At 40.9% G+C, this 20,347-nt stretch overlaps 1 protein-coding gene across 1 annotated transcript in view; it reads right to left on the bottom strand.

The window, feature by feature from the left end:
• LOC124776088 overlaps positions 1–19,837 on the bottom strand; it is a 154,802-nt gene extending 134,965 nt beyond the window's left edge. The window contains exons 1-2 of the mRNA XM_047250929.1: positions 19,735–19,837; positions 11,569–11,646 (exon numbers count right to left, since the gene is read on the bottom strand). Coding sequence (XP_047106885.1) covers positions 11,569–11,646; positions 19,735–19,817 — 161 coding nt within the window. The 5' untranslated portion in view covers positions 19,818–19,837. The remainder of the gene's footprint in view (positions 1–11,568; positions 11,647–19,734) is intronic.
• Positions 19,838–20,347: the final 510 nt, after the last annotated feature.

Genomic DNA, 20,347 nt, shown 5'->3' with positions numbered 1-20,347 from the left:
AAATGACATGGATTTTAATGAAATAAAATAAAAAAAAGCACAAAATAGCCAACAGATAGTGCCTTATATGACACAATAACAATCATTAGGATAACAATTGATTTTTAGCAAAATTGATGTTCTTTATAACAAATGCTAAACATGTTAACAGTCATTCATCAACAATACCTGAAGTTGAGGGAAAATGTCGTGAACAGCACTGCACAGCATACCAGTAGGTAATGTGAGAAAGTGCCGTTACATGTTCTCTTTTAGCATCCCTAATGAGGTTGGACGATCAAGGTAGACTTGCCACTCCAGGTAACACCATAGTCAATAATCACACTGAAGTGCGGGGCTTAGAGAGACCACACAATGGAAGTGGCAGCTCAGCACACTGTCCACACCAAATAATGTGCACAAAAGATCTGTCACACGTAGAGGAATATGGGGTGGAGTGCCGTCCTGCATGAAAGTCATACTTTCCAGCAGGTTAGGGACGATATGATTCTATAACATTCTGGCATACCTCACACCTATCACGCTGACAGTTTGAAAAGGGCACACCAAATTTCCTACATGAAAAATAGTCTGACCACAATCAATTGGTACATCTACATCACACCATGACTTTCTCATCATGTAATAGGATTTCCAACTGGTTCTAGGATTTTCGGTAACCCAAATTCTGCAGTTGTGGTTGTTGACAGACCCTTCGAGTGTGAAATGGGCTTCGTCGGCCCACAACCCATTAAGACAATCAATCATCATCTTCCCCCAGTTCTTGAAGTGACACACCAAAAATGCTCTCCGCATCTTACTCCCTCTTTCACTACATCTCTTTTCACACGTGATTCTCACGCAGTGTCACTGACTTGTTGCTGTCCAGCAGGATATGTTGGCCAGTTTTTGAACTTGCTTTTGGTTTCAATAAAACTCCATGTCATTTCAGTTTTGTGTCCTACGTCTTAACCCTGTTTACCTACATTATTACATGAATTAGTACATTTTCAATATTAATGGACGTTCGGGTCACGCTGTATATTTGAAAATGGTAGTATAAGCTAATTCAAATGGAACATTCCACATAATATGTGTCCAATTTTTATTGGTTAGAGAAGTACAGCTGTTAGAATGTAAACTTTACAAATACTCTCAGAATGTGTTGTGTTGTTGTTGTTGTGGTCTTCAGCCCAGAGACTGATTTGATGCAGCTCTCCACGCTACTTTATCCTGTGCAAGCTTCTTCATCTCCCACTACCTACTGCAACCTACATCCTTCTGAATCTGTTTAGTGTATTCATCACTTGGTCTCCCTCTACAATTTTTACCCTCCACACTGCCCTCCAATACTAAATTGGTGATTCCTTGATGCCTCAGAATATCCCCTACCAACTGATCCCTTCTTCTAGTTAAGTTGTGCCACAAATTTCTCTTCTCTCCAATTCTATTCAATACCTCCTCACTAGTTATGTGATCTACCCATCTAATCTTCAGCATTCTTCTGCAGCACCACATTTCAAAAGCTTCTATTCTCTTTTTGTCCAAACTATTTATCGTCACTGTTTCACTTCCATACATTGCTACACTCCATACAAATACTTTGAGAAACGACTTCCTTACACTTAAATCTATACTCGATGTTATCAAATTTGTCTTCTTCAGAAACATTTTCCTTGGCATTGCCAGTCTACATTTTATATCCTCTCTACTTCGACCATCATCAGTTATTTTGCTCCCCAAATAGCAAAACTTATTTACTACTTTAAGCGTCTCATTTCCTAATCTAATTCCTGCAGCATCACCCAGTTTAATTCGACTACAGTCCTTTATCCTCATTTAGCTTTTGTTGATGTTCATCTTATATCCTCCTTTCAAGACACTGTCCATTCCGTTCTGCTGCTCTTCCAGCTCCTTTGCTGTCTCTGACAGAATTACAATGTCATCAGTGGACCTCAAAGTTTTTATTTCTTCTCCATACATTTTAATTCCTACTCCGAATTTTTCTTTTGTTTCCTTTACTGCTTGCTCAATATACAGATTGAATAACATTGGAGATAGGCTACAACCCTGTCTCATTCCCTTCCCAACCACTGCCCTTTCATGTCCCTCGACTCTTATAACTGCTATCTTGTTTCTGTACAAGTTGTAAATAGCCTTTCGCTCCCTGTATTTTACTCCCACCACTTTCAGAATTTGAAAGACAGTATTCCAGTCAACATTGCCAAAAGCTTTCTCTTACAAATGCTAGAAATGTAGGTTTGCCTTTTCTTAATCTATTTTCTAAGATACGTCGTAGGGTCAGTATTGACTGGCATGTTCCAACATTTCTACGGAATCCAAATTGAACTTCCCCGAGGTTGGCTTCTACCAGTTTTTCCACTCGTCTGTGAAGAATTCGTGTTAGTATTTTGCAGCCATGGCTTATTAAACTGATAGTTTGGTAATTTTCAGATCTATCAACACCTGCTTTCTTTGGGATCGGAATTATTATATTCTTCTCGAAGTCTGAAGGTATTTCACCTGTCTCATACATCTTGCTCACCAGATGGTAGAGTTTTGTTAGGCCTGGCTCTCTCTAAGCTGTCAGTAGTTCTAATGGAATGTTGTCTACTCCCAGGGCCTTTTTTCAACTTAGGTCTTTCAGTGCTCTGTCAAACTCTTCACGCAGTATCATATCTCCCATTTCATCTTCATCTACATCCTCTTCCATTTCCAAAATATAGTCCTCAAGTACATTGCCCTTGCATAGACCCTCTATATACTCCTTCCACCTTTCTGCTTTCCCTTCTTTGCTTAGAACTGGGTTTCCATCTGAGCTCTTGATATTCATGCAAGTGGTTCTCTTTTCTCCAAAGGTCTCTGTAATTTTCCTATAGGCAGTATCTATCTTACCCCTAGTGAGATAAGCCTCTACATCCTTACATTTGTCCTCTAGCCATCCCTGCTTAGCCATTTTGCACTTCCAGTCGATCTCATTTTTGGGACGTTTGTATTCCTTTTTGCCTGCTTCATTTACTGCATTTTTATATTTTCTCCTTTCATCAATTAAATTCAATATCTCTTCCATTACCCAAGGATTTCTATTAGCCCTCATCTTTTTACCTACTTGACCCTCTACTACCTTCACTATTTCATCTCTCAAAGCTACCCATTCTTCTTCTACTGTATTTCTTTCCCCCATTTTTGTCAATCGTTCCCTAATGCTTTCCCTGAAGCTCTCTACAACCTCCGGTTCTTTCAGTTTATCCAGGTCCCATCTCCTCAAATTCCCACCTTTTTGCAGTTTCTTCAGTTTTAATCTACAGTTCATAACCAATAGATTGTGGTCAGAGTCCAAGAGGATGCCATCATCATTTAACCATACAGTAAAGCTGCATGCCCTCAGGAAAAATTATGACTGTAGTTTCTCCTTGCTTTCAGCCGTTCGCAGTGCCAGCACAGCAAGGCTGAATCATCCAGACTGTTGCTCCTGCAAGTACTGAAAAGCTGCTGCCCCTCTTCAGGAACCACACGTTTATCTGGCCTCTCAACAGATACCCCTCCATTGTGGTTGCACCTACGGTATGGCTATCTGTATCGCTGAGGCACACAAGCCTCCCCACCAATGGCAGGGTCCATGTTTCATGGGGGGGGGGGGGGGGGGGGGGCAGAATGAGTTAAGTAAAGATGAATGATTTTTCATAATCCAAATGATCAGGTGTTTAATTTTTCTTTACAGACTTGACCTTTCAATCATCTCCACAGGCAAAATTCTAAATGGGTGACGATGGGAGACCTTGGTGGTAAAGACATGTGACAACTTTGCTGATCCATCTTCTTATAACTGGAACGCGCAGGGGCCCTGACATGCTGGAACAATATCCCATCCTTGTAGTCAAAGGAAACCCTTTTAATAATGCTTGAGGCTCATTTACAAGAAAATCTACATAACGGAGATCTGCAGGACAATGTAGTAACACAACAGATTCAATCGACTGACTATATATAATGTCTCAACACACACTTACAGAAAAGTGTTACTCACAATATGTCTCCACATAGAATGTAGGTCTTCAGCGGACCACCGATATGTGTTACAAGTCTTACTGATACCATCATATGCGAAAGTTGCTTCAGCAGTAAACTGTATTGGTGGGATTATTTAGCAATTTGCAATTAGCCAACAATAAAATTCCAATTGTGTACCTTGAAGTGTCCGTGTGAGTTGCATTTGCTGGAGTTTGTGTGTGTGTATGCTGTTTAATTCTGATGAAGCCTTGTTTGACGGTCTTCGTGTGCCTATCTGCGATTCAGCATCCCTGCTATATGGTAATTTCATGAGCCTCAATGCACCTTTGATGACTTTGGTGTCCCTAACCTGCCCCACTTATCCAACGGGGAAGAGGAGACCTACAATTTAATGTGGAATCCGAATCATGTTGTTTCTGGCGACTCCTCACATCGCTGACAAGATGAACGCTAGGATAAAATGAAGGCATAAAAGTTTCCAGGCACATGCCACAGGCTTTACCACAAGATCACCAGGCACCAGAAATGTATAAATAGTTCATCTATAGGATTTGATGACTGAGTTTGTGGGTATCAAAATATTTTACCTACATGGCCACATAATCTGACTGCATTGACTTAGAAGCTTAAATATTTTACACCACTAAAGAACAAGGTACCCGTGGTCTAGGGATAGCGTCTTTGATTCATAATCAAAACGTCTTCGGTCCCGGGTTCGATCCCCGCCACTGCCTAAATTCTGATAAATAATCAGTATTGGCGGCCGAAGACTTCCGGCATAAGAAGTCAACCTCATTCTGCCAACGGCCTTGTCAAAGAGGGCGGAGGAGCGGATAGAGGTTCAGGGCACTCTCTTGTCCTAGGGATGGGAAATTGCCCCTAAAGGCGGAAGAATCAGCAATGATCAATGACATGAGGATGCAGAAGGCAATGAAAACCACTGCATTAAAGACACGTAACGTGTATCCACAGGACATGTGGCCTGTAATTGAAGAAGTGTCATGATGATCTCTCCATTGGCAGAAGATTCCGGAATAGTCCCCCATTCGGATCTCCGGGAAGGGACTGCCAAGGGGGAGGTTACCATGAGAAAAAGATTGAATAATCAACGAAAGGATAACGTTCTACAAGTCGGGGCGTGGAATGTCAGAAGCTTGAACATGGTAGGGAAACTAGAAAATCTGAAAAGGGAAATGCAAAGGCTCAATCTAGATATAGTAGGGGTCAGTGAAGTGAAGTGGAAGGAAGACAAGGATTTCTGGTCAGATGAGTATCTGGTAATATCAACAGCAGCAGAAAATGGTATAACAGGTGTAGGATTCGTTATGAATAGGAAGGTAGGGCAGAGGGTGTGTTACTGTGAACAGTTCAGTGACCGGGTTGTTCTAATCAGAATCAACAGCAGACCAACACCGACAACAATAGTTCAGGTATATAGATACAGCAATAAGGAATAGCGCAGTAGGCAGTACAGTTGAAGAGGAATGGACATCTCTAAAAAGGGCCATCACGGAAGTTGGGAAGGAAAACATAGATACAAAGAAGGTAGCTGCGAAGAAACCATGGGTAACGAAGAAATACTTCAGTTGTTTGATGAAAGGAGGAAGTACAAACATGTTCCGAGAAAATCAGGAATACAGAAATACAAGTTGCTGAGGAATGAAATAAATAGGAAGTACAGGGAAGCTAAGACGAAATGGCTGCAGGAAAAATGTGAAGACATCGAAAAAGATATGATTGTCGGAAGGACAGACAGCATATAGGAAAGCCAAAACAACCTTTGGTGACATTAAAAGCAACGGTGGTAACAATAAGAGTGCAACGGGAATTCCACTGTTAAATGCAGAGGAGAGATCAGATAGGTGGAAAGAATACATTGAAAGCCTCTATGAGGGTGAAGATTTGTCTGATGTGATAGAAGAAGAAACAGGAGGCGATTTAGAAGAGATAGGGGATCCAGTATTAGAATCGGAATTTAAAAGAGCTTTGGAGGACTCACGATCAAATAAGGCAGAAGGGATAGATAACATTCCACCAGAATTTCTAAAATCATTGGAGGAAGTGGCAACAAAACGACTATTCACGTTGGTGTGTAGAATATACAGGGTGTTTCAAAAATGACCGGTATATTTGAAACGGCAATAAAAACTAAACGAGCAGCGATAGAAATACACCGTTTGTTGCAATATGCTTGGGACAACAGTACATTTTCAGGCAGACAAACTTTCGAAATTACAGTAGTTGCAATTTTCAACAACAGATGGCGCTGTGGTCTGGGAAACACTATAGTATGACATTTTCCACATATCCACCATGCGTAGCAATAATATGGCGTAGTCTCTGAATGAAATTACCCGAAACCTTTGACAACGTGTCTGGCGGAATGGATTCACACGCAGATGAGATGTACTGCTTCAGCTGTTCAATTGTTTCTGGATTCTGGCGGTACACCTGGTCTTTCAAGTGTCCCCACAGAAAGAAGTCACAGGGGTTCATGTCTGGCGAATAGGGAGGCCAATCCACGCCGCCTCCTGTATGTTTTGGATAGCCCAAAGCAATCACACGATCATCGAAACATTCATTCAGGAAATCAAAGACGTCGGCCGTGCGATGTGGCCGGGCACCATCTTGCATAAACCACGAGGTGTTCGCAGTGTCGTCTAAGGCAGTTTGTACCGCCACAAATTCACGAAGAATGTCCAGCTAGCATGATGCAGTAATCGTTTCGGATCTGAAAAATGGGCCAATGATTCCTTTGGAAGAAATGGCGGCCCAGACCAGTACTTTTTGAGGATGCGGGGACGATGGGACTGCAACATGGGGCTTTTCGGTTCCCCATATGCGCCAGTTCTGTTTATTGACGAAGCCGTCCAGGTAAAAATAAGCTTCGTCAGTAAACCAAATGCTGCCCACATGCATATCGCCGTCATCAATCCTGTGCACTATATCGTTAGCGAATGACTCTCGTGCAGCAATGGTAGCGGCGCTGAGGGGTTGCCGCGTTTGAATTTTGTACGGATAGAGTGTAAACTCTGGCGCATGAGACGATACGTGGACGTTGGCGTCATTTGGACCGCAGCTGCAACACGGCGAACGGAAACCCGAGGCCGCTGTTGGATCACCTGCTGCACTAGCTGCGCATTGCCCTCTGTGGTTGCCGCACGCGGTCGCCCAACCTTTCCAGCACGTTCATCCGTCACGTTCCCAGTAAGTTGAAATTTTTCAAACAGATCCTTTATTGTATCGCTTTTCGGTCCTTTGGTTACATTAAACCTCCATTGAAAACTTCGTCTTGTTGCAACAACACTGTGTTCTAGGCGGTGGAATTCCAACACCAGAAAAATCCTCTGTTCTAAGGAATAAACCATGTCGTCTACAGCACACTTGCACGTTGTGAACAGCACACGCTTACAGCAGAAAGACGACGTACAGAATGGCGCACCCACGGACTGCGTTGTCTTCTATATCTTTCACATCACTTGCAGCGCCATCTGTTGTTGAAAATTGTAACTACTGTAATTTCGAAAGTTTGTCCGCCTGAAAATGTACTGTTGTCTCAAGCATATTGCAACAAACGGTGTATTTCTACGCTGCTCGTTTAGTTTTTATTGCCGTTTCAAATATACCGGTCATTTTTGAAACACCTTGTATGAGTCTGGCGATATACCATCTGACTTTCGGAAAAGCATCATCCACACAATTTCGAAGACGGCAAGAGCTGACAAGTGCGAGAATTATCGCACAATCAGCTTAACAGCTCATGCATCGAAGCTGCTTACAAGAATAATATACAGAAGAATGGAAAAGAAAATTGAGAATGCGCTAGGTGACGATCAGTTTGGCTTTAGGAAAAGTAAAGCGACGAGATATGCAATTCTGACGTTACAGCTCATAATGGAAGCAAGGCTAAAGAAAAATCAAGACACTTTCATAGGATTTGTCGACCTGGAAAAAGCGTTTGACAATATAAAATTGTGGAAGCTGTTTGAGATTCTGAAAAAAATAGGGGTAAGCTATAGGGAGAGACGGGTCATATACAATATGTACAACAACCAAGAGGGAATAATAAGAGTGGACGACCAAGAACGAAGTGCTCGTATTAAGAAGGGTGTAAGACAAGGCTGTAGTCTTTCGCCCCTACTCTTCAATCTGTACATCAAGGAAGCAATGATGGAAATAAAAGAAAGGTTCAGGAGTGGAATTAAAATACAAGGTGAAAGGATATCAATGATACGATTCACTGATGACATTGCTATCCTGAGTGAAAGTGAAGAAGAATTAAATGATCTGCTGTACGGAATGAACAGTCTAATGAGTACACAGTATGGTTTGAGAGTAAATTGGAGAAAGACGAAGGTAATGAGAAGTAGTAGAAATGAGAACAGCGAGAAACTTAACATCAGGATTGATGGTCATGAAGTCAATGAAGTTAAGGAATTCTGCTACCTAGGCAGTAAAATAACCAATGACGGACGGAGCAAGGAGGACATCAAAAGCAGACTCGCTATGGCAAAAAAGGCATTTCTGGCCAAGAGAAGTCTACTAATATCAAATACCGGCCTTAATTTGAGGAAGAAATTTTTGAGGATGTACGTCTGGAGTACAGCATTGTATGGTAGTGAAACATGGACTGTGGGAAAACCGGAACAGAAGAGAATCGAAGCATTTGAGATGTGGTGCTATAGATGAATGTTGAAAATTAGGTGGACTGATAAGGTAAGGAATGAGGAGGTTCTACGCAGAATTGGAGAGGAAAGGAATATGTGGAAAACACTGATAAGGAGAAGGGACATCTGCTAAGGCATGAGGGAATGACTTCCATGGTACTAGAGGGAGCTGTAGAGGGCAAAAACTGTAGAGGAAGACAGAGATTGGAATATGTCAAGCAAATAATTGAGGACGTAGGTTGCAAGTGCTACTCTGAGATGAAGAGGTTAGCACAGGAAAGGAATTCGTGGCGGGCCGCATCAAACCAGTCAGTAAAACAATAAGATCTTAGTATTTCAACTTGATACCTCCACCCATTCCCGACAAAAGGGAGTCTGACTTAGAAGCTTAAATATTTTACACCGCCAAAGAACAATATGATCTTAGTACTTCAACTTGATACTTCCACCCGTTCCTTACAAAAAGAAAAATGAGTCTCAACAAACAGAGAGACTACAAATGGAAAAAATTAGATAATTACAAATTAACAATTTTAACTTTTTTCCTTCACTTCTACTGTGAAACTTTACGTCTTGTCAAATTTCATGATTCTAGATCAACAGGAAGTGCACTATAGGTTTTGATGGGTAAGTTTACAAGTCTCAGAATAAGTGACATCTGCTGATCGCACTGACTTAAGATGCTTAAATTTATCACAATGCCAAGAAACTGTAGACCTTTGACATAAATTTCAACTTGATATCTATACCCGTTCCTGAAATAAAGGGGTCTTAATAGATGGATGGACCGTCAGACGAACAACAAACAGCAAAAGAGTGATATAATTATAAATTAGCAATTTTCTAACTTTTTCTTTTACTTGTTTTGTGAAACCTTGCTTCTAGTCAACTTTATGATTCTATGTCTAAAGAATAATGAGTGATGTTAATCATTAATGAAAACCACCTCAGCTGTATTTTTACACATTTAATGCGTTATCCCAGGTTTCGTTTCTTTGATCATCTTCAGTTTGCAAAATTGTGCTGAAGTCAGTTCTCATATGTATGTCTCGCTTTTAACACAACTCGGCAGTCTGAAAATGTTCAAAGAAACAAAATCAGACATAACAAAATAAATGTGTAAAAGTAAAGCTGAGATGATTTTCATTAATCAGCTGTTGGTTTAACACGATCAAGATTATTTGAAGAGTGAGTTTACCAGTATCCAAATATGTGACATAAAAGGTCGTATCTTTTGACTGCATTGACTTAGAAGCTTAAATTTTTCACACTGCCAAGACCCTGTAGACTTTAGTACATAACAAAAATTTCAACTTGATACCTATACCTGTTCCTGAAATAAAGGGGTCTTCATAGATGGACAGACCGTCAGATGGACAACAAATGGAAAAAAAGTGATAACAATTATAAATTAACAATTTTCTAACTTTTCCCTTTACTTATGTTGTGAAACTTGGCTTCTGTCAATTGCACGATTTTAGGACAAAAGGATGATGAGTGAGATTAACAGTTAATGAAAACCACCTTGGATGTATTTTTACATATTTATTGTCGTACAATTGGTTTCATATCTTTAAACACCTTCAGGTTGCTAAGTTGTGCTGAAGTAAGGACATGGATGGTCTGGTTATCACATGTACATCTTGACTTTAGCACAACTTGGAAGCCTGGAGATGTTCAAAGGAATGAAACCAGTCGTAACATACTAAATGTATAAAAATACAGCTAAAGTGGTTTTCATTTATCAGCTGTGGTCTCAACATGTTCAAGATTATTTGATCAGTGTGGAATGATTTGATCAGTCAGTTTGCGAGTATCAAAATACATGACATAAACAGTCATATCTCATGTCTTTTGACTGCACTGACCTAGAAGCTTAAATTTTTTCACACTTCCAAGGGACCGGTGACCTTAGAATGTGACATGCATTTCAACTTGATGCCTCTACCCATTCCTGAGAAAAGGGAGTCTCCACACTTGGACAGACAGTAGGACAGTCAGATAGGGAACAAAGTGACCCCATCTCAGTTCATTTATGTTTTTTGATTCCTATAACTCCCAGTCTAGTTTCTGTACAAGTTGCAGATAAGCTTTGGTCCTTGTATTTTAGCAGAATTATATTATACTGAGCCAGAGTTGCTGGTCATCAATTGCATTCAGAAAGCAAAATATTTAGCACTAACAAGTAGGTCTCTGTCAATGCAGGATCTAAATCATCTGCTCTTCCTCTTTAACCTTCCCCAACCTGTCCCTCTCTCCTGAAAACAGAACTAGTAGTTCCAAAAGCTGTGAGCGTGTATATGCTTTTATTATATCTAATGGTAGTACTCAAGTTAGCCCTCTCATCGTGGGGCCTGAATGACCTGCCCGTCCTTTTTAACCTTGCCCAATCCATCCCTTTCTCCTCCCCAAGTAAGGAACTAACAGTTTTGAAAGCTAGGAGAGTGTGTATACTTTCTTTATAACTAATAGCAGTACTCTTTTATTATATCTAACAGCATCACTAAATATTTGCCTCCTAAAAGTAAATACTCACCCATAACTCAGTCTCGTTTTTACTTTTATTCTTTCAGGTGAATTTTCCTTTTAATACTACTAGTTTAAACATTCAAACTCCTGCCTAATAATCTGTCCTGTTTTTGCACTGTTTCATACTTCTCCTTTTTATTGTTATTTCACCATATTACTGAATACATACTTTTATGTATAGCTGACACACAATATGCAGATCCCATTACTGACACTTGTGTTCATATTGCCCCTATTTTAGAGACCGTTAATTTTCTTCCTTTCCTAGTGCATACTTTTGTTGTTCACAGCACACAAACATTGGCTCGCTTGAGCTTTTTATGTCAGTAATTCCACTAACATGCAGAATAGTAACAGGAAACACATAGAAATGTGAACCTACCTTTCAGAAGACGACTGATCTAAAACTGATGAAGACTGTGATCTCACAGAGTTTACCTGGCTGCTGCGTCCTTTGTTCCTGAAAAGGATAAAACAGGTGCTAAATAAATATATTAACACAAGAAGTACATATCAGTGAATAGGGAATGTGGTTTAGGCATTGTCCTAACATTCACAGGAGAGGTGTGATCGAAATTCTGCTCCCCCCCCCCCCCCCCCCCCACACAGTCAATTAACGTGAATGGCAACACGTCTCCTTTAAAAAGAACATGCCCAATTTCCTTCCCATCTTTGTTCAATTTGAGCTCGTGCTACATTTTTATTGATTCTGTCACTGGTGGATGTTAAACCCTAATGTCAAAGCCTTTCCTTCAGAGTTTGTGCTGACTAGATAAAGAAAACATTAAATTAACAAAAATGTACTACATTATTTACACAAAAGGTCTAGTTTCAAAAATTTTCAACACTATGATCTGATCAGTCAAACCCTGTAATATAAATACTAACAAAGAGAGAGAGAGGGGCTGGCCAGTACTTACCTCAGCTCAGTACAGCCGATAGATACACAAAAAACAGAACCGAAAATTTACATTCCTAGCTTTCGGAACAAATGTTCCTTCATCAGGGAGGAGAGAGGGGAAAGAAAGGGAAGAAGGGAACGTGGATTCAGTTACTCACAACCCAGGTTATGAAGCAACAGGGAAAGGAACACAGGGAGGGTAGCAAGGATGGAGGCATGGTTGTCAGAGGGAAGCCAAAGATATTCTACTGTAAGTACTGTGCCAGCTTCAAACCAAAGAGGATGCATACAGAAGTAAAGAGGTATATAGTATAAAGATAAACACAACTATGTAGGATGAAAAGATGCGTGAATGGCTAAAGAGGAAATGGAAAGAGAAGAAGACTGAAGAGTAAATGGGAGTGAGATTGTTTAACGTAGGTTCAGTCCAGGGGCATGGCGGGATGAAAGGATGTGTTGGAGTGCAAGTTCCCATCTCCGCAGTTCAGAGGGACTGGTGTTGGGTGGGAGAAGCCAAATGGCACATACGGTGTAGCAGGTTCCTAGGTCCCTAGAGTTATGCTGGAGGGCATGATCTGCTACTGGGTATTAGACATCTCCTAGGCGGACAGTTCGTCTGTGTCCGTTCATGCACTCAGCCAGTTTAGTTGTTGTCATACCGATGTAAAAGGCTGTGCAGTGCAGGCATGTCAGCTGATAAATGACATGTGTAGTTTCACACGTGGCCCTGCCTTGAATTGTGTATGTTTTACCAGTAGCAGGGCTGGAGGAGGTGGTTGTGGGGGGATGCATTGGCCAGGTTTTGCAGCGGGGTCAGTTACAGGGGTAGGAACTGCTGGGTAGAGAATGTTGGATGTTGACCTTCGTCTTGTTGAAGCTCACATCCACACCTCTGTCCATATCAAACCCACAAACAAACAAATATCAAACCCACAAACAAACAACAGTACCTTCACTTTGATAGCTGCCATCCATTCCACATCAAACGCTCCCTTCCCTGCAGCCTAGGTATTCGTGGCAAACGTATCTGCTCCAGTGACGAATCCCTCAACAATTACACCAATAACCTGACCAGTGCTTTCCTCTCCTGCAACTATCCTGCAGACCTTGTCCACAAACAGATCTCCCGAGCAATACATTCCTCCCCGTCCAACAACAATGTTCCTACCCCCACACCACACAGAAGCATCCCCTTTGTCACCCAATATTATCCTGGCCTCGAATACATCAACAAATTACTCCGCCAGGGATATGACTTTCTCAAGTCAACCCCTGAAATGAGATCATCCCTTGACAAAATTCTCCCCACACCACCCAGAGTTGCCTTTCGTCACCCCCCTAACCTCCGTAAACCCTACAATATTCCCAGACTACCTTCTCTACCCAGCGGTTCCTACCCCTGTAACCGACCCCGCTGCAAAACCTGCCCCATGCATCCCCCCACAACCACCTACTCCAGCCCCGCTACTGGTAAAACATACACAATTCAAGGCAGGGCCACGTGTGAAACTACACATGTCATTTATCAGCTGACATGCCTGCACTGCACAGCCTTTTACATTGGTATGACAACAACTTAACTGGCTGAGCGCATGAACGGACACAGACGAACTGTCCGCCTAGGAGATGTCCAATACCCAGTAGCGGACCATGCCCTCCAGCATAATTCTAGGGACCTAGGAACCTGCTACACCGTATGTGCCACTTGGCTTCTCCCACCCAACACCAGTCCCTCTGAACTGCGGAGATGGGAACTTGCACTCCAACACATTCTTTCATCCCGCCATCCCCCTGGACTGAACCTACGTTAAACAATCTCACTCCCATTTACTCTTCAGTCTTCTTCTCTTTCCATTTCCTCTTTAGCCATTCACGCATCTTATCATCCTACATAGTTGTGTTTATCTTTATACTATATACCTCTTTACTTCTGTATGCATCCTCTTTGGTTTGAAGCTGGCACAGTACTTACAGTAGAATATCTTTGGCTTCCCTCTGACAACCATGCCTCCATCCTTGCTACCCTCCCTGTGTTCCTTTCCCTGTTGCTTCACAACCTGGGTTGTGAGTAACTGAATCCACGTTCCCTTCTTCCCTTTCTTTCCCCTCTCTCCTCCCTGATGAAGGAACATTTGTTCCGAAAGCTAGGAACGTAAATTTTCGGTTCTGTTTTTTGTGTATCTGTCGGCTGTACTGAGCTGAGGTAAGTACTGGCCAGCCCCTCTCTCTCTTTGTTCGTATTTGTTTCACATCTTTATATGAGATTTTCCATTAATCATTTAAACCCTGTAATATATGTAACAATGATACCTCATGGCTAAATGTAATTAGTAAGCAAATGACCATTTACATATTTTGACAACAGTCCTAATGGAAGGGTCATCCTTTCCCACCTTAGTACCTTCAGTCACTGGAGTGAAAGCCTGATACTACATTAGTTACAGCACTATCCTTTTACTTATTTTGTTGCAGCCATTAAACAGGACACTTGCAGTAAGTATGCTTAACATCCATTTTCTCCATCCAAATTTTAATCATCTACGTGCACAGATGAAATGTTTAAATCACTTTACAAATTATGTTGTAAGATTCTAAGCAAAGTAATCATAACATCAAAAAGGAAAAAAGTTCCAACTATTTGGAACAGAGCAAAAAATGAGGAAAGGAAAAAAAAAAAGAATTAAGAAAATGAATAGGTTTCTGTACACTAAAATAAATAACTGATCAAAATCAGATCAAAAATTGCTTACACTTTTAGTAACTTCTGCTGTTAGCAGCAGGAAACCCAAGTATAAACAGTTTCTTAGTACATACCGCACAGTTTCTAGGAAAATTATGATTTGGCTCTCAACAGTGATTGGCAACAGAAGGACCATACTTACCTTGACAGATGATGCAGTACAATTAATAAATCAAAAACTACTATCTCTGGAAAAATTTTGAGTTGGCTGACTAAGACTACATGTTAACTACGATACCCCTCCCACAGAAGTTAAAATATTATGGCATTATCCAGGGTCGAATAAGAATAATGTGGGAAGGAATAGATTACCACTTATCACACAGAGGAAGCACTGAGTTGCATACACGCATAAAGATAAAGAATGCTAGAAACAGTTCAGGTTTCAAATTCCTTCTTCAGAGGTATAAAACTTACACATGCCAGCACAATAGAAGGCATAAATAGTACTGAAGTAGAGGCAGGGAAGGGGATGGGCACATGTTTTCAATGATGCCAATATACCTACATAGTCCACTTCTCTTTCATACTCCTCCCCCCCCCCCCCCCCCCCCCTCTCACCCCACCGGCAGCGCCTACCAATGCAGCATCTAGCAGATCTATCCTGCGCCCAATCCATCCCTGCATGCTCCCACAGGCAGCACTACTATCTTTCCCCCATCCCTACTCTGCTATCCCTATCCCTCCTTCTTCCTGCCCACTTCCTCCACCTTACCAGCTGTACCTACCTCCACTAGATTACTTCTCACAAAAGATGCAGCCGCAGTCGGATCTTAGTGCCCACGAACAATGGCAATGTATGTGTGAGTTATTCTGTGAACGCGTGAGTGATTTCTACTTATGGAGAACAACACTGTCTGAAAACTGAAATATTTCTAGCATTCTTTGTCTTTGTTCCTGTCTGCAGCCAATTCCTCCTCCATGTGCTGAGTAGCAATCTATCCTTTCCATACTGTTGTTAAATGGGTTAATGGTTTAATAACAATAATGGAAATTCTTGCATGGAAAATTATGCAATAAATGGGAAAGACAACCACTTACCTATAGAGAACAGGTGTGAGACACACAGAAACACATAACAGAAAAAAGTTAACAATATTTTTCAAGCTCTTGCTCTTTTTTCCAGTAAAAATACACAAATTTTCACACACACAGACACTCAAACATACATGTTCACAGTAATGGCGCATTTGACTACTATGCATCGATTATTTAAGGCAGCTGCCTGTGTACATGGAGATGGGGAGGGGGTAGGGAAGGATGCACAAGGCAAGCTGGGGGTAGCATGGTAGAGCGAGCGAGGCAGGTCTTTCACCAAATGACTCAGCAGATGCACGAGTCACAAGAAGTTTGGATGATATAGCATACAAAGCATAGAGAGATGGGGAGAGGGAGGGAAGGAAAGGAATGGAAGGTGGAGATGACATGAGAGACGGAAGGGAGAGAGTAAAAGAAAGATGGAAAAAAGGGGGAGAGGGAGATAGTGTGTGTCTGTGTGCCTGCAAGAGGGATTGGTGGGAGGAGGCCATACATGATCTGGATGGGAAAGGAGTGGTGTTTACAGAAGAAAGAAGGGAAAAAGGAAGATGAAGCAGTGAGAATTAAGTTCGTGAGCAACTGGTCAAGTCATTAGTGTTGCGATGTGCAGCATATTCAACAACTGGATAGTCAAGTTTGTGGTTTGCCACAATTTGGGGAGGCAATTCATGCGAGTGGATAGTTGGCTACTTCTCATGTCCACACAGAATGTTATACAGTAATAGCAATATAGTGTTACAGAACATGGCTAATTTCACACATGGCCTTGCATTTTATTGGGTAGGAGATGCCTCTGACTAGGAGATGGTGGTTGGATGTATCAAACAGGTCTTGCCCCTGGGTCAACCACAAGGAAATGACCCATGGGTGCAGGATTGGGAGCAAGACCCCATGGGTTATTCCCTCATGGTCGACTCTGGTGTAACATCTATCCCGTATGCCCACCCATTATCTCCTACCACAGCCCAGTCACAGGTATCTCCTACCAAATAAAAGGCAGGACCACATGTGAAAGCAGCCACGTTATATATTAGCTATGCTGCAATTGTCGTACGGCATGACAAGTAAGCAACTGTTCATTTGCATTAAAGTCACCATCAAACTGTGGAAGTCAGAAAATTGGCCATCCAGTTGTCAAATATGCTGCCCACCACAACACTAATGACTTCACCAGCTGCTCATTAACTTAATTTCCACTGCCTCATCTTACATTTTCCCTTCTCTCTTCTGTCCACACCACTCCTTCCCACACCTAGATCGTGTACTTCAGAGAACACCTCAGTTTGCTCATACGTAAGTTCCCTGATCATTTTGTAATCACTGGATCACTGGTGGAGACCTTAATCATCCAACAATCAATTGTAAAAATACAGTTCTGAAGAACTTCTTAATTCCATTTTCAAATGTTCCTATACAAAAGACAACCTAGGAGAACTGCACCAATTTGATTTTTTACCACTGAAAAGATGAGTAAAATAAATGTCAGTAGTGTTGAGAAACAGCTGAAATTTTTAAAACTGAACAAAGCTTCTGGGCTGAATTATATCCCTATCATATTGTATATTGAATTTGAATTATATCCCTATCATATTGTATATTGAATTTGCAACAACCCGAAGCATTATCTATCACAGATCCCTGGAACAAACTGTGCCCACTAGTTGGAAGCAGGCACAGGTCACACTTGTTTACACTTAAGGTAGCAGAAATGATTCATGAAACTACAATCCTACATCGTTGACACTGATTTGTAGTAAAATCTTAGAACTTTTCTGAGCTCTGATATTATGAGGTATCTCAAGCACAGTGACATCTTCCATGGCAATCAGAATCAATTTTAGATACACTGATCATGCAAAACCCAACTCACGCTTCTCTCACAACATACTGAAAGCTTTGGGTCAAGGAAGTCAGGTAGATGAAGTACTCTTAGTTTCCAAAAAGCATTAGATTCAGTGCCACATCAACACTTATTATTAAAAGTTCAATCACACAGTATATCAAGAGAAATTTGTGACTGTAATATTACCAGAAAGATAGACTGCTAAATGGTTCAAATGGCTCTGGGCACCATGGGACTTAACATCTGAGGTCATCAGTCCCCTAGAACTTAGAACTACTTAAACCTAACTAACCTAAGTACATCACACACATCCATGCCCGAGGCAGGATTCGATCGAACCTGCGACCGTAGCGGTCGCGACTGAAGCGCCTAGAACCGTTCGGCCACACTGGCCGGCAATAGACTGCTATTCATTACATAGAGGAGGTGATGAGTCACAGACAGGCACAAGGAGACTGTTATATAAGTGCACTTTCAGGCAAAAGGCATTTTTCTAATGTAGAAAACACACAAGCACGTATCACACACACATGACCATAACATTGTTATTATTCCATCCTGGATTTTCTACTGTTTGAAATCTGTGACTATATTGAGGATTTTCTGGTAGGAAGGATGCAACAAGTTATCTTAGATGGAGAGTCAATGACAGATGCAGAAGTAACTTCAGTGTTCTGCAGGGAATGGTGTTGGGACCCTTGCTGTTCATGTTGCGTAACAATAAACTTGTGGACAATGTTAATAGTAGCCTCAGACTTTTTGCAGATGATGCAGTTACCTAAAATGAAGTATTATATCTGAAAGCATCTGTATAAATATTCTGTCAGATCTTGACAAGTTTTGAAAGTGGTGCAAAAAATTAGGAAACTGGCTTTAAATGCTCCGAAACTTGAAACCGTGCACTTCATGAAACAAATAACATAGTATCCTATAATGTCAAAGAGTCACAGTTGGAATGGGCCAACTTATTCAGATACCTGTGTATAACACCTTTGAGGGATATGAAATGAAGTGATCACAAAGGCTCAATTATGGGTAAAGCAGGTGGACTTCGGTTTATTGGTAGATACTGGGCAAATACAATCAATCTACAAACGAGATTGCTTACAAGTCACCCATGCGACCTATTTTACAAGGGTGTGGGACCCATGCCAAATATAGTTAACAGAGAATATTGAAGGTATACAGAGACGGGCAGCATGAATGGTCCCCAGCTTGTTTGTCCCATCAGAGAGTCTGAGAGATGCTGAAGAAAATGAACTGGCAAACCCTTAAAGACAGACATAAGCTATCCAAAGCAAATCTACCTGCAAAGTTTCTAGAACCAGCTTTTAATGCTGACTCTAAGAATATGCTATAGCCACCCACATATTCACACAGGGATCATGATGAAAATATTAGACTAATTACAGCACATAGACAGGCTTTTAAACAATCATTCATCCCATACTCCTTATGTGAATGGAATGAGAAGAAACCAATAGAATACAGAAATGTCAGATACCAATGGGCAGCAAGTTTATGTTCAACAACAAGCAAAAATTGATGATTATGTTTTTCACACATATTCATGATGCTTATTCCTTGCCGGTGTATCAATCGCTTGGGGGAACCTACAAAAAGGTTGTGGGATACATATTTGTGGGACAAGGATACTGCGTGCATTATAGTTCAAGTTATCATGTCTAATGAAACATTCTGCGAGATATCACAGGTCGAGCAATTTGATAAAAAAATTCACTAGAGAGGAAAGACAATGTACTGGTAAACTTGCTACAACTTTTAATATTTGGAAGATGTGGAAAGAACATGTTACTTTAGGGAAGTAGTTTGTAGCATTTAGAGATCATTGTGACATCCCTTTCACATAAAAATGAAGTTATAGCAGGAAAACTGTATTTACTGTGACTAATGAACATATCATCACTTGCTTGGAGCCCAAAACTACCTGATAACTTCAAGCCACAAGAAATTAATTCTCATACACAATGTGATAAACACTGTTTCCCTTACAGCAAAATCTCACCTTGTTACTGGACACTGTAATGGAGGAGACTTGGAATCCAGTGTGTTAGGAGGCTCGATGTATTTGGCAGCCTTGCTTTTCATATTTCCTTTCCAGTGTACTTCTTACACTGAAAGTGAAAGAAGCATGGATAATTTTGCAAATTTAAACATAAGCCAATAATATTGTACCATTAGATATGATTTTCTAAGATGTAGCACCACATAGGTGACCAAAAATAACTGTAAATGACAGTTCAGATTTGTGATAAGCTTGCACAATCAGTTCACAATACAGCAGCATGTTCTGTGGGTCACTAACATGACATATTGTAACTATATGTAATGAGTAACTTATCATTTGAGTTCACATTGAAGAAAATATTGTTTAGTTTAATAGTATATGTAAGTATGGATTACTTTTGCACTAAACAAGCTCCAAGCTTCTAACCAAAAGTTGTTCTTTAAAGTAGCAGTTGCTCAGAAGGAAATGGTTTATCTTCTCCTACTTTCCGATTTTGCTTTACTATCAGGTGTGTAACACCTCTAGATATACGATTAGATTTATGTGGCACCATTATTCATCACTTTCTGAACTCTCTGAACAGAGTCCTAAAAACAGTTTTTTTCCTGTA

This window comes from Schistocerca piceifrons, chromosome 2 (assembly GCF_021461385.2).
Source record: "Schistocerca piceifrons isolate TAMUIC-IGC-003096 chromosome 2, iqSchPice1.1, whole genome shotgun sequence".
In the NCBI taxonomy this organism is placed as follows: domain Eukaryota; kingdom Metazoa; phylum Arthropoda; class Insecta; order Orthoptera; family Acrididae; genus Schistocerca; species Schistocerca piceifrons.
This window is presented reverse-complemented; position numbering and strand designations above follow the sequence as displayed.